The sequence below is a fragment of the Cucurbita moschata genome, unplaced genomic scaffold (genome assembly GCF_002738365.1).
Source record: "Cucurbita moschata cultivar Rifu unplaced genomic scaffold, Cmos_1.0 Cmo_Scf00002, whole genome shotgun sequence".
NCBI classification, from domain to species: Eukaryota; Viridiplantae; Streptophyta; class Magnoliopsida; order Cucurbitales; family Cucurbitaceae; genus Cucurbita; species Cucurbita moschata.
In genome coordinates this window covers 1081373-1095690 of record NW_019268518.1, presented here as the reverse complement: position 1 = coordinate 1095690, position 14318 = coordinate 1081373, and the positions used below count along the sequence as shown (strand labels likewise).

The 14318-nt window shown below is 34.6% G+C and overlaps 1 protein-coding gene across 2 annotated transcripts; it reads right to left on the bottom strand.

Annotated features, from left to right (window-relative positions):
* Window positions 1-2034: 2034 nt before the first annotated feature.
* Window positions 2035-6724, bottom strand: LOC111460110. 2 transcript variants are annotated; one of them, XM_023103225.1, is made up of 7 exons: window positions 6498-6724; window positions 6022-6418; window positions 4656-4744; window positions 4235-4357; window positions 3284-4105; window positions 2961-3174; window positions 2035-2881 (listed from the first exon to the last, which is right to left on the bottom strand). In XM_023103225.1, the coding sequence occupies exons 2-7, from the start codon at window positions 6341-6343 to the stop codon at window positions 2319-2321; spliced, it is 2133 nt and encodes a 710-aa protein (XP_022958993.1). In that variant the 5' UTR covers window positions 6344-6418; window positions 6498-6724; the 3' UTR covers window positions 2035-2318. The 2 variants fall into 2 exon arrangements, with proteins under 2 accessions (XP_022958993.1, XP_022958985.1); XM_023103217.1 differs by having other exon boundaries at window positions 6022-6724.
* Window positions 6725-14318: the final 7594 nt, after the last annotated feature.

The window sequence follows — 14318 nt, the reverse complement described above, 5'->3', positions numbered from 1 at the left end:
CTTCGTCATGTCCCTCCTTGTGCGCGACAGAGCTATCGAGGTTACCAACAAATCTTGAGTTGCTCGTAGGAGCAACTCTTTCTTCGAGCGAGGCCACTCGAAACATTAGTTCTGTGATGGCAACCCATCCAGGCGGTTGCCCATTGCGTCGATTTCTACGACTTTTCCATTCAATTCCGTCACCCGTGCTTCCAGGAAGCGGATGGTGTCAAGGACTTCATTGAGAAAAAGCATTTCCTCCTCTATTAAAGTAAGCCGATCGGCTTGTGATTTGAGTGTCGACTTTGTCGTCGACATGGTTTCGGTCTTTGCTATGTCACGGAGCTAACAAAGCACTAATACCACTTGTCACAATTGCACTCTTGATGGCAATGGACTTGCGATTGTACGGCACTCATTTTCCAACGATAAGTGAGCCAAGTCAATTCGTTCTTATGCCGCCTACGGCCAAGCGACGTATGTTCGAGCCTCTGACCTCGGTTTAAGAAGAAGGTTTTAGAAAACAAGGGCAGAGAGAGATTTTCGAAAGAGAGATTTTGAAAGAGACGTTATATATGCAAGCAAGAGAGTAACAACAACGGCTCACGGTATATAACTATTGTCAGGGAGAAGTTGACAATTAGTCATATCCCCCTATATTACATTCTGAGGCATTTCATGTCTGGCAGACTTGGAAATGATTTTTCCGAAACTTCATACTTCTTAGAAATACAAAAGTAAAACACTAAACATGGAAAGACATAAAGGGTTTGGTTTGTCATGGACATGCGGTCATGGGCAACACGCTTTGGATGAGCATGACTGTGATACTAATCGTGACACTAATGAGACAGAAATTGATGTCCTAAGTCGTATTGTAATATACCCAAATCCCAACAAAAGCAATGAGGTTGGAAGCCTAGTGAAAGTAATGGAGGGTGAGGGAGAGGTGAGGAAGGTGAGAGTAGAGGAAGGAAAGCGAATGATGAGGTAGAGGATGACCTAACAACCAACTTCCGGTGTGACTCGACGTTGGGTGAAAAGACGTGGACAATTGGTGTGAAGGCGAATAAATGGTAAGACAGAAACTTACTTACCCGCGGTTTAGTGCTTGACAACAGAGCTTTGATGGAGCGAGAGAGTGGACCCTGACGACCATCGCCAGCAACAATTACTGACCGCGCTTCAATCCACCAACGCTGATGCAATGGTCGGTGGCTTATCAGCTACCATTAATGAGAGAACGGTGCGGGAGAGAAGTGTCACATCAAATTTAGTCAAATTAAAATTGAAAATGTGTAGAATGTTATAAAAAATAATTTGAAGGTTTAAGAGGGTGCATACTTAATGGTGTACATCGTTCAAATTGAGTTGGATTGAGAGATGTTTTTGACCTCCAAATTATTTCAATACCATCTTGTAACATTTTAATATCAAATATAAAACTAAAAAACAATTGAATACAGACGTATTTATGCATAACATTAGTTTTTGTTTTTCTTCGGTTCCGATCAATCCGAGATTTGTCTCATGAACTCAAAAATAAATAGAGTTAATACAAGTATAGAAAAATTAAATCAGTTCGACCCAAAATCCAATCCAAATCCAATCTCTATAATTCGAGTTAGGTTGATTTGGGCTCGGGCAGTGGACACTGTGGTATGAGTGCTTGGAAGGTGGGAAGTTTGAATAATTGAAACGTAATGATGAATGAAGAAAAAGTGAAAAGGTTCAAAATTGGCTGCGCAACTGCAATTTGCATTTTCTATGGCCGCCTTTCTTTTATTCAATGTGTTTTTGTTCATCTTCCTTTTTGACTTGTTTTTTGTCAACAAATGGATTTGTATTGGCCTCGCCTTCACACAAGCCTGTCCCCATCCCCATCCCCATCCCCATCCCCATCCCCATCCATCCCAAGACCAACAAATTCGAACACCAACAGAAATGAGACGAGAAAGCTTGGTCGAACTAAACTGCGCCTTATTGCAGAGCCTTGTTATGAATCTCTACTAATCTTTTTTCTCTCAACAGTCCAAACTTGATGCCTAGACAACATGAAAGGGAGAGTTTCCTAACAAAGGGCTCCATTAGGCACTATCATTTCATTCCATTTCATATAATAATATATATAATACATATACATTCAGATCAAGATTGAAGGGCCACAGGTCTCCCGCTAAGGTTAACATTTCTATGCCTACCAGAATACAAAAGAAAGCATCCAATAGATGCACCACCACTATAAGATAACACTAGAATAAATTTAACTTGTCAAAGAAATGATTAGAACAAAAGCAATAACCAAAAAACAATCCCAATCATCATCATCATCATCATCATCATCTTGACATTACCAAGCTTGAGAGAGGAGGCACAACCGATGTGGTGAACATAGACTCCCCCAGGTACTTGCAGTTATCGTGATCTACTACTTTCATGGAGCTTCCCATCATAAATCTATCACAACCACTCGAACAAGCTAATGGGGAAGGAAAGGATTTACTTGCATCTTCGCGCTTCCCAAATGCGTTGCTACTGCTGCTGCTGCTGGGTTGGCTTCTCTTTTTCGATCCTGTCCACCGCAATTTCGCAAGTGAACCGTCCTTCGATAGATCTCGTACCGTGCACACTTCTTTAGCCTTAACAGCATTTGAGTTCGGTCGAGGTTCGCTTGATTGACTTCGTCCTTCCCGTGCTGCTTTGCTATCACAAATCTCAACTCGGGTCAACAGTGCCAACTTGCCTTCAGAAGACACCTTATCAGGGAGGTCTTCATTCGCAACTCGAGATGAAATGGAGGTTGCAATATCTGGCCGTTCCTGCATTTGCATCCACCGGTTTCCAAACCATTCTTGAGAATGCCTCAAGTCGGCTGTGCCAAAAACCGCTTCTTTCTTTTCACCTGAAGGTATATGGAAATGAGTATTAGTCTTAAATGAGGACTTCCTTTTGAAACAACACGCATTGCACTAAATACATACCTGGTAAGTAAACTCGCAACTTGTCTTCACATTCCTTCTGAACAACAATTCCTTCCCACCAACCATCATGCCACCATACATCAACAATTGTCCCAACATTATAGACCGCGGAGCCTTCGGTACCCTTGCCAGGATCTGGACGAATAACTAGTCTTCCATTGAAGCGTAGACCCAATTGATCAGGGCCTGCAACTCTAGATGCTGAAAGCCATTCCTGCATATTCAAATAAAACAATATAAAAACGAGCATCAACCATCTAGTTCATTTTATAATTTAGACAATAAGACCCCAAATAGATATAATCGCCCAATAGAACACATACCACAAGCTTGTTTGATTCATCATTGGCATCCTGAAGATCGCAATATTGAACCTTGACCTTGTCTCTGCGCTTCTTGATTATTGAAGCTCTGAACCAACACCCTCTAATGCCGCTATCTTGTGAGAGAACTTCAATCTCCGATCCAACAGTAACCTGACTTGAAGAAGAGTTGCTCTTCAACTCTTTACCTATAAAAGTTTTAGAAGCACAACCCCCTTTTGGACTGAAAATAACATCACTGCGTTTAAAACCAACCAAGTTATGGCTTGAACTGTGCACATCAAGAGAAGGAGACACATTAACCGGCTGTCTCTTCTCATTATTTTGAGGGTCCTCATTATTCAATCGCCGATGCCTCTTTCGAGGTCTCATCTCAGCACTCAAGTCATCTTCTGAGTGTTGAGAGTGACCTTGAGCTTTTGAAGAAGAAAGAGCATACATGTATCTGAGTATCTCTTGCTTCCAATAGCCTTTAACCTGTGTAATATCGAAGGGTTTGATATCATCATTATCAAATTGCTTCACACATACATATGGCTCCAATTGAGTAAGTTTCGCCTCGTTCTGGAACTTCTGAAAATGGTGGGGACTAAGAACAGTCGCCAACCCATCTATGCATTCAATACTGAGATCTTGAAGACAAAGAGAAAAGAAAATCTCTCTGTCATTAAAATTGTGTGGCAAATCAATATCAACCTCATCAATTTTGTGAAACCATCGTACCACAACCATCCTGTTGCTTCTACAGTCCTCATACATATCCTCCAAGTACGCAACAAGACGCTTGCCTTCCTCAGCCAAGACATATACAAAGTCATGGACCTGGAACATCATGAGAAAAAATGCAAGATTAATACAAGGCACAAATGAACAAAAACTTAATTACTTCCTTGACTAACGGTTCAGAAAGAAACGGTGCTGTTAAGAGAACAAACAAGCAGAAATACTTACAGAGATCTTAACGCCATTCCGACTGAAAGATGGATAATGCCTGCGCTTACGCTTACATGTCCAAGGACATCCTATCCATGAAAAATCTCTGGTATATTGACCCAATCTTAATGGTTGAACATCCTGAACAGGAGACTACCAGTCAGGATATAGTTTAAAAACTAAACAATAAATCAGTAGATGAAAAGGAAAGAACTGTTATATGATAATTACATCAACATAAGGGTGCTCAATTAATCTTTACTCCTGTTTTAGTATACTTGTACAGATCCAATGGCCCATTCAGAACTTGCAAGCTTTGCGGCTGCAGAATCCTAAATGACTAGCCAATTTTCAAAAACTTGGAAACCAGAACATACACAAGTGGATATAACACTGAACCATCAACTGGTGGATAAAACAAACAGACACTTAGCATTACCTTCAAGGGTTCTGCGTTCGATGGGCGAGCATCTGCACCTTCTTTGTCCACTATTCGATCAGATGGATGTGATGTCTTACGTTGGGAATCTGGTAAAACAAAGTAATTGCATCAATCAAATTAAGAACACCTTGTTGTCAAGTAATCAAAATAAACATGATAAAAGACATGAAAATTGGAAATACGAGGGGAAAATAGCTACGAAGATGAATGAACGAGAATCCAAAGAACGAAAAACTTTGAAATATGGTGCTCGTGAATTTAAAATCTTCCAGCCAGCAAAAAAAAAAAAAAAATCGATCTTTGGGGAAAACCCAGATCACGAAAACGGAAAATATCGGAAATCAAAACCGCATAACAATTTTGGCCATGGAAGATCTTAACCTATATTTAAGAGGCCAAAAGCATTCCTGTGCTTCAATCAGCCCTTTAAAAATTCAATTAGTGCGCCTGCAGCCCAGATAACTGTCAGTTCACAAAATCACGAACACCAGAAATCCAAGGAAGAAATAACTAATGGTATGACGAAGAAGAAGCAGCCAAGTGAGAAAGGAAAAACAGGAGAGGCGAGAAAAGCATATGAGATCCGATGAGACCTAGAGAAACAATCGAAAGAGTGATTTTTAGGAGATATGAATATAGGTCGGATTGTCAAACGCAGTTCCCTCTGGATCCTAACACTTATTCAGAGGAAAATTTCGACAAAAAATGAATACAGACACAGACAGAATCCTTACTGGGGATTTAATATGTGGGTGAGTAATGAAAACCCCAAAGGATTAACCCTTGGAGGATTCAACAGAGCCCAGAAGAACGACGTGAAACAAAAGCGAAGAAGAACATGTCGCCTATGGCCCAACCACGTCAAGATCGAAATAGATCGGAAAATTGAAGGATAAGAAAGCACAAAATTTTCCCTCTTCCAAACACCGAGCCATTCGACAAGATGAAATGAAGAGCGGTTCATGAGAACCCACGATGAATTGACCCTCTATTTCGTTCTAGAAAAGGCAAATCTTCACCCAAGATCTCTCTCGTTTTCTCGGCAACCTTTAGCTGTAATACAGCGGGAGGAAGCGACAAAACAAGATCCGTCAACGAAAAGGGGATAAAGATAACAAAATTGATGGTCGAAAACGAATAAATAGACAAACACTTCAAAAAAAAAAAAAAAATCATTCCAGATTACCCAGATCTGAAGAAACACCCTCCAAAAACCAAAAACCCCTCACTAAATTTTTTTCAGAGAAAAAATGAAAACGAAAAAAAAAAACAAAAAAAAAATAGGTCGAGGAGAAGAGAAGAAATTTAGGAACTCAGAAATGGAAATTCCGGAGAGAAAAAAAAAAGAGAGACGCGGTAGTACCAGAAACAACAGAGCTTAGCCACTCAACGACCTCTCTACGAGACTTGAGCTTCGTGCGCGATAAAAACAACCCCACCGAATTAAGGAACCGATTCTGCAAAGCATAGTGATAAGACATATGCCTTAGGCTCTTCTCCTTCCCCACGACGGCCAGATCTAAGCTCCCATCGCTGCGCTTCAGATAATAACGAACTTCTCTTCTCCCTTTATGACTAGAAATGAAATCCTCATACCAGCTCACATACCGAGACGTCGCCGAGGCCATCGTCGTCCTCTCCGGCAGTGAAGAAGCAGCTGAAGCCACCGCCGACAACCTCTCCATATTACAGAAAAGGGCCGAACAAAAAAGAAACGATGAGGTACCGACCGAACGAACGACCGGAACACAAATTGAGCTCTAGAAAAGAAAACCCACAAATGAAGAAACTAGGTTGAAGCTGAAAACCCCGGATTCAAAACCTTGGAACAGAAATTACTGGCTGAGATAGGGAAAAACGAAGAAAAGAAGAATTAAGATAGCTGTGTCTTGTACCTTCTTCTTCCTGAAATTCTTGTATAAAATTAGAGAATTGGACAGGGAATAAAGTAAAACCTCCGGCAGGGAACTTGAAAGGGCTCGGTTGGTGTCCGGAATATATATATGTATATATAAAGAGGAGGAGAAGGCGAAATTGGAAGTTTGAAAAACCATCGAAATGGTAGAAATAGCGGAAGCTAGGGTTTCGGGATTGCGGATTTAGGGATAACGATGAACGGCCCAGATCAAATCGACGAGAATGCCGCAACGAAATCGCGCGTATTACTTCGATCCCGCGAAATACCGAAAAAGCCCCTGCAATAAGAGCAGAATTACGATTGAGAGCCAAAGCGTATGGGTAGTCACGTGCGGCAGATTCAGGGTTTTACATTAGTGCGGACAGATGTAGATTGAGACATTTAGGATCGGTTTTTTGAAGAGTGGTGACCGCAATTACCGGTGAAGGAGGCGAAGACTCGCTCTTTCTGATGTCTAATTGTCAATTTGTGATTTTTTTTTTTTTAATTTTAAAAGAATAGTGAATTTTGTTTTTAATCTTTCAATTATTAATAATGAACATTTTTTATATTAATTATCTTTCTAAATTATTTGATAAATTTGATTGTAGCTTAGATAATTAATATCAATATATAAAAATAATTATATTATTGTCTAATTTAAGTCACTCATTTAATATTAATTAATTTACTAAAAAAACATATGAAATTATATGATTTTTCAAATTTAAAACTAAAATTTATCAAATATTATTTTTGCTTATAACTAATTTTTTTAAGAGCATAATTATCCATAATTATTTTAACAGTTACCGTAATATCAAATTAAGCAACTTTTTTTTTATTTGGTTGTAAATTTATTAACTTACTTAAATTAATTAAAATATATATATTAAAATTAAAATTAGACTAAAAAGTAAACCCCAAATATTAGAAAAGTTAAAAACTAGGATAAAAGAAAACCCTTACCTAAACAAATTTGTTTAATATTCTAATTCGTTTAATAATAACATTGAAATAATAATAATAAATAATGATCTTTTTCTTTTTCCATGGTAAGTAGTTTTAATCGTCATTTTATTTTATTTTATTGTTCAATTAAATAATAAATTTAGTCTTTAATTAGTTCGTATATTTTAAAAAATAGCTATTTATCTTTCAAATATGTCTATTAATTTTTTTTATATCTAAATTCATAATCGTTGGACACAAATTAAGTTTCTTCTTTCTTTAAAAATTCTAGATAATTTTAAATATTAATAAAATTATGTTTAAATATATGTTTTGGAATTTTAAATATGGAGAGATTTTTTATTTTTTTTTTTTAAAAAAAAAACAAGCTATATCTTTTATTTTATTTCACATGACCCCACCAAATTTGTTTTTGATTTTTCACGCCCTTCCATTTTTTAAATTAAGAGACGTCTATTTTATTCTTATGTTTAGAGTTACATAAGACCTATTAAAACGTGGAAGAGATCCTCTATTTACGTGGAGAATGAAGAAGGAAGTGGAAAACATTTTTTACTTGAGACAAGAATATCCTATGACTATCCAAATCTTCATCTCACCTAATATAAATATATTTTCAAAATATATATATATATATGTATATATATATATAACAAATTTAAAATTAATTAATTTTGAGCCTCTCATAATAATATTTAAATTAATACTAGATTTTTTTAATTAATATTAATTTTTAATTTTTAAATTAAGTTAATAGAATATTATATATATTTGCTTATAAAATAAATTGTGTTAGGATTTTTTTTATAATTTTTTTAATAAACATTATACCGAAGAAGGAAGACTCTAAAATAACTATTTTTTTAAAAAAATAAACGATAAAAAAATTATCGGTAGGAACTCGATCCTTATAATTTTTTCGCATAGAATACTCACTCCAATCTCTGCAAAAATAAATGAAAATTTTCGTATAGATAAAAAATTAAATCGGTGATAGGAACGAAAATGAAAATTCTACTCTGTCTCGTGGACATCTCTCCCCATATCAACTTTAAAGTCCAGTTTTATTTTAAACATTAACGACAAAAGTAGTTATATAATAAATTTCCTTCCAAATATAAATTCAATAAATAAATTATATATATATATATATATTTTAGTATTACCACTCAAGTCAATTTTCTCTGAAAATATAAACTTTATGTAATACCCAAACATTAATTTTTAAACGTTGCCTCTAAGCATAAAAAAAACAACTGTTTTTTTTTTCATTATTATTATTATTATTTTGTTGCAAATTCCTAAAAACATAATGACGAATGAGAAAGAAACTCATCTAACCATAGAGATTATAAATTTAAATATCATTTTGATTTCTATATTTTATATTTTATTTTTGTACAACTGGTTCCTATTTTAGTTTATTGTTAATTTCTTTTTTTTAAATGTATTTTCTTTTATTATTTTTTCTATAAATTTTGAGAATATGAGAATATGTTTATTGTGCTTTTTTTTTTCTCTTTTATATGAATAATTATTATTTAAATAATTTTAAATTTTTTTAAAAAAAACACCGGTCTAATTTAAAGATTTATTAAAAGTATATGAAATATGAGCTACATGAGCTTGAACATAAATACTCATTAAAATTTATTTTGGTTAGAATTCAATCGTAAAAGAATTTTTCAAAATATTTGAATTTTTGTTAGGATTTTTCGCGTTTACTTTCTTCCATCAAGCTTTTCAATAATCGAATCACAATTCATAAATCACTCTATCATGAACATGTTTGAACATATTTTCCAAGACCTTTGTAACAATCATATCAAGAATAATGCATATGATTCCATTCTTTGATTGATGCCTCCTTATTCAACGTCGTTAAACAATTATCAAATTATTTCGCCTCTCAATATCCCAAACAACCATTATAAATTAAAATGAAGATTTCTAAAGAAGAATAAACTATAGAACACAACGAGAAAAAAAATGTATTGTCTCGTTATAAGAATTATAAAGATGAGTTTAATACATGAAAGTAGACTTTTGTCATGGAAATTATTTGTCATTTGAAAATTATTATGGAGATGATTATTGCATAAATGTTACCTTTAATGAAAATTATGTTGCCTTGATTACTTACTTTAAAACTAGTTTAGATTTTAGGGTTAGTTGAAAAACTCTTTATTAAAAGCCGTAAAACAAAAGGACCTAAAAAAAAAGTGTCGAACTGCACTAGATAATTACTTTTTCAATGCAACAAAATATATATATATATTTTGCATCCTTCTAAAAAAATGAGATTATAATATATATATATAATTTTCAAGTATACATTTTAGTTAGCTGAATTATGTTTAAATTTATTTTTATTTAATAAAAATATGATTGACGGAGTGGAAATAATTTAACTACATGAAACATGTATTTTCTTACATTTTCAACCAATAGATGAGAGATTGGAATTTCTCAAAATATATATATATATATATATATAAACTTAATAATATAAGTTGATGATTCACACGTTATTCATAATTTTAGCTTAGTAAAAGGATAATTTTGTTGTGATTTGCGCCCGAAAATCTTGTAATTAACTATTTGGTGTTAATAATAACTTTGGGTGTTTTATGCTAGTAACACTATTAATACGGCTCTCTTTAATGGTTATAAATGATTTGATTCAATCATTGAGATGGGATATGTGAGTGAGACAATCTATACAACGAATTTATTGAACATCTTATGTAAGTGAGACAATTTAAAATTTGAAGGAGATTATTGATCATCTTATGAATAATTTGTCTATAATCATATATTAAGTTTCTCTCGTTACCGTAAAAGGACAAGATTTCAATGTTCATGTCTTGAAATCTAACATTTAATAAACTATCTATCTATTTTCTCTACACGAGAACGAGCAATATTTTGTCAAATATCTAAAATAGTAGATTTATTAAATTAGTTACAAAAGTTACTCAAGTAGGTCAAATGACAAGTCAAGTATTAATATTGAGTCTCATACCATTCGAATACGAAATATTAATATTCGAAAAAAAAAAAAATCAAATATGATGCGAAGGAAAGAGGATAGAGAAGATGTGGGAGACACAACCAAGAGTTTGAATTAATAAATATAAAGATTACACATAATATTTAGTGGGACTCACATACTATATACTATGTGTAATGGGAGAAGCTAATTTCTCTCACCTACGACTTTTATCTTTTTATTCTTTCCTTTCGCCATTATCTTAAATTACTTTGCACACCTTTATAATAAAATAAGCAACCACACATTTTAATTATTATATCTATTTCCATTTTCTAATTTTATTATTTTCAAATAATTAGACATTTTATTTTTTAACAATTAAATTATCATATTTTAATTAACTTTTATTCTTTGCTTAAAAACAACATAAATGTTTAGCCTTACTTTGAAAAACTCTTTTTCTAAGGATCTTTGTTGGAAAAGCATGAGTTTTTCTTTTAATCCCTCTCTCAATTTATTTTTCTATTTTTTGTAATTGTATTTTTAATATATTCTAATTCATTTGGATTTACTAAATAAATGATTACTTATTTATTAAAATTAACTAATTAGCTACCAATATGTTTAAGTATACTTAATTTGCTAGCTTCTATGGGTAAAAAATTAATTTATAATAATTATAATCAATTAATTATTTATTAGAATTAATTTTGGTTAGGTGATTTATTAAAATAAAAAGAAAAAACTTTAATACGCCACCAACCAATGAATTGTAACTTTTTCTAACGGACTGTAATTTGCAACGTTACGTTACGAAATCGTCCGCACCGAACGGGCAATTGTTTTTTATTTATTTATTTAAATTTTTAAATAAAGAAAGAAACGGGGCGGAGAGTGAGAGAGAGAGAGAGAGAGAGAGAGAGAGTGGGGCCCACGGATTGTGGCCACGTCAGAAAACGCGTAAAAGCAAGCCATGGGAGCATCGAAGCGGACAATCTTTCTTTTCTTTTTAGTTTCTCCCGTTGGAAATGTCAAAGGGGAATTTTAAAATTGAAATGGGCGCTAAAAATTAAAGAAAATGGGGCAAGGGGTTGGGGGTGCAAATGAGAAATAAGAGAAAATTGGGGGCGGAAACAAGAATAATAAAAAGCTCGGGGTGGGGAAAGGAAAAAAATATAAAAAAAAAGAAGCCAAAATAGCTGACGTGAGTCCAACGACGGCTTAGCCGGCCTCATCCTCCGCCGGCAATCCGTTCGGCTCCCTTCTTCGGTGTTTTAAGATATTTATTTTAAAAAAAAAACAGAAGTGATGCAACCTATTGCAATTTTGGGACATCCCCTTTGCTGAAGGAAGGCAGGGGTCATACAAGATTTTAATGCAGAAACAACTTTCCTAATAGCGTGAGGACTGACTTGAGCCACACTTTTAGTTACTACATCTTTGGCTTCTACTGAAAAAGAAAAAAAGCCAACTTTTCCAACGCTTCATCACCTTCCAAATTTGATCTTTAAGAGTTACAAAATCAGTTCCTTTGTTTTGACTCCAAATTATTAACCCAATTAGGGAGCATGCAAGGGAAGACTAGAGCACCCGATTTAACGTCACAATTCATGGTATTTGGAAGTTCAATGATGTTTAAATCAAGTGAGGGACGAAATCTTGAGGAAAAACACACTGAGGAAGGAAACTTGGGACTAAGATTTCGAACTCGAACCCACCATCGTTCAAGCTACGTTCTTTTGGATTCTAGGTGCTTCCAAAGGAATTGGAACTTGAAATTGAACTTAGATGTCCATGTTAAAATAATCATTAGCCCAATAGGGTCAAAACTCATAATTTTAGGAGGGCATTCTATATTTATTTTTAAGAAAATGATTCTTCTAAAATAAACATGTTTTTGAAAACTAATTTAGATATTTTAGGAAAAAATTTAGATAAAAGATTGAGATATTTTAAGAAAAAATTTAGATATTTTAAAAATAGATTATCTATCTAGTCTAAATACCCTCCACCTTACCTAAGTTCTTATCTTAAGAAACAAAGCAGTCTCAATGTCTCACAATCCACAACTAGTACTAGTATTTTACAGAGTGTGCTGTAATCTTTTCTTGATTGGTGTTAATAAAGAGTGTGAATGTGTTGTAATCTTTTCTCGACTGGTGTTAATAAAGAGTGCGAGTGTTTTGTAATCTCTTCTCGATTGATGTTAATAAAGGGTGCGAGTGTTTCCCACGAAAAGTTATGTTAAAAAATCTGGTAACGATCGAGGTTGGTGTAGGTTGTCTGATCTCTTGAAATTCTTAGTATGCTCTGTGATTGTAGATTTGTCTGATCTTCCACATCAGAAATGATTTCTTGAGATTTAGTGAGTGAGGTTCTTTTATGTCGTGAATAGTATGTGACTCTACAAGTTTCGTGTTGAAGGAACTTGTTTGACATTACTGAGGTATAGCCAACACGATGGGTGATTTCCAAATTGTTGGAGAAATCAAGAAACTCAACAACAACTAAAATACATGGGCAACATGCATGATGTTCTATTTACAAGGACAAAACCTTTAGGAGGTTGTTAGCGGGAGTGAAACTACGCCGTTAGAGGAGGATTCTAATAGCGCCTTGCGCAAATGGAGAATCAAAGCAGGCAAAACAATGTTTGCCATGAAGACCACAATCAAAGAAGAGATGTTAGAGCATATTTGGGATGACAAGACACCAAAAGAAGCATGAGACATGTTTGTGATGCTATTCTCAAAAAAGAATGATACGAGGCTACAACTTCTAGAGAATGAGCTGTTATTAATTTCACAACATGACATGACGATTGCTCAGTACTTCCATAAAGTCAAGTTAATCGAGATTACTAAACTAGACTTGAAGTCTGCCATTGGAGAAGCTCGAATGAAGAGAATCATTATCCACGAATTCGACCAGAATATAGAAGTTTCTTTACAGTTGTACAAGGATGACCCTCTCAACCATCATTTGTAGAGTTTAAAAATTTGCTAGCCAGCCAAGAAGTCATGGCTAAGCAAATGAGAGGAATCATGCCGAAGAGTGAAGAAGAAGCGCTCTACATAAGTAAATGTTTAAGCAACAATAAGCCACGAGCCACCAAGGAACTACACAACCAAGGAGAGCTCAGAAGTACGACAACAAGAGCTCTCAAGGGAAGATGTTTGAAGGCATTTGCTACAATTGTGGGACGAAGGGCCACATGTCCAAGGATTGTTGGTCCAAGAAAAAGTCTATTGGAAGTAATATGGCAACATCCAAAAAGGAGATGGAAGAAGAATGGGATGCAGAGACAATATTTGTGATAGAAGAAGACGAGCTAACACTCATGGCAATGATGGAAAAGCATATCGATAAAGAAAATGACTGGATCACTGATTCAAGAAGCTCAAACCACATGATTGACGATCAGAGTGGTGCAACGGAAGTGGGGTAGCCCTCGGAAAAGGAAATATCACCATACTTGGACAACATTGAAGAAATTCTACCACAGAAGATGGATGTGCAAATTGACACATCTATTTAAGTGTTAATCTGCCTGAAGATCTAAGTGACACTAATGTTAGTGAGCAAGACGTGACTCAAGTAAGTAAACTCGGTGAAGAGGAAATGACACCTTAACAACTTAGACAGCTAGAAAGAATCCTAAAGTCAAATCTATAGTATACAAATACAACTATTATAGAAGAAAAAGTTCAAGAGCCTAAGACATGAAGAAACATCACAAAATTCGACTTGATAGAAAGCCTGGAGCAAAATCAAACTTGGGAACTAGTGCCATGAT

Coding starts and splice junctions, on each gene's coding strand:
- LOC111460110 (XM_023103217.1), bottom strand. CDS start 6,343: ATGGAGAGGTTGTCGGCGGTGGCTTCAGCTGCTTCTTCACTGCCGGAG. Junction 4,106..4,234: donor GGAATGGCGTTAAGATCTCT/GTAAGTATTTCT, acceptor ATGATGTTCCAG/GTCCATGACTTTGTATATGT. Junction 2,882..2,960: donor GTTGCGAGTTTACTTACCAG/GTATGTATTTAG, acceptor ATATACCTTCAG/GTGAAAAGAAAGAAGCGGTT.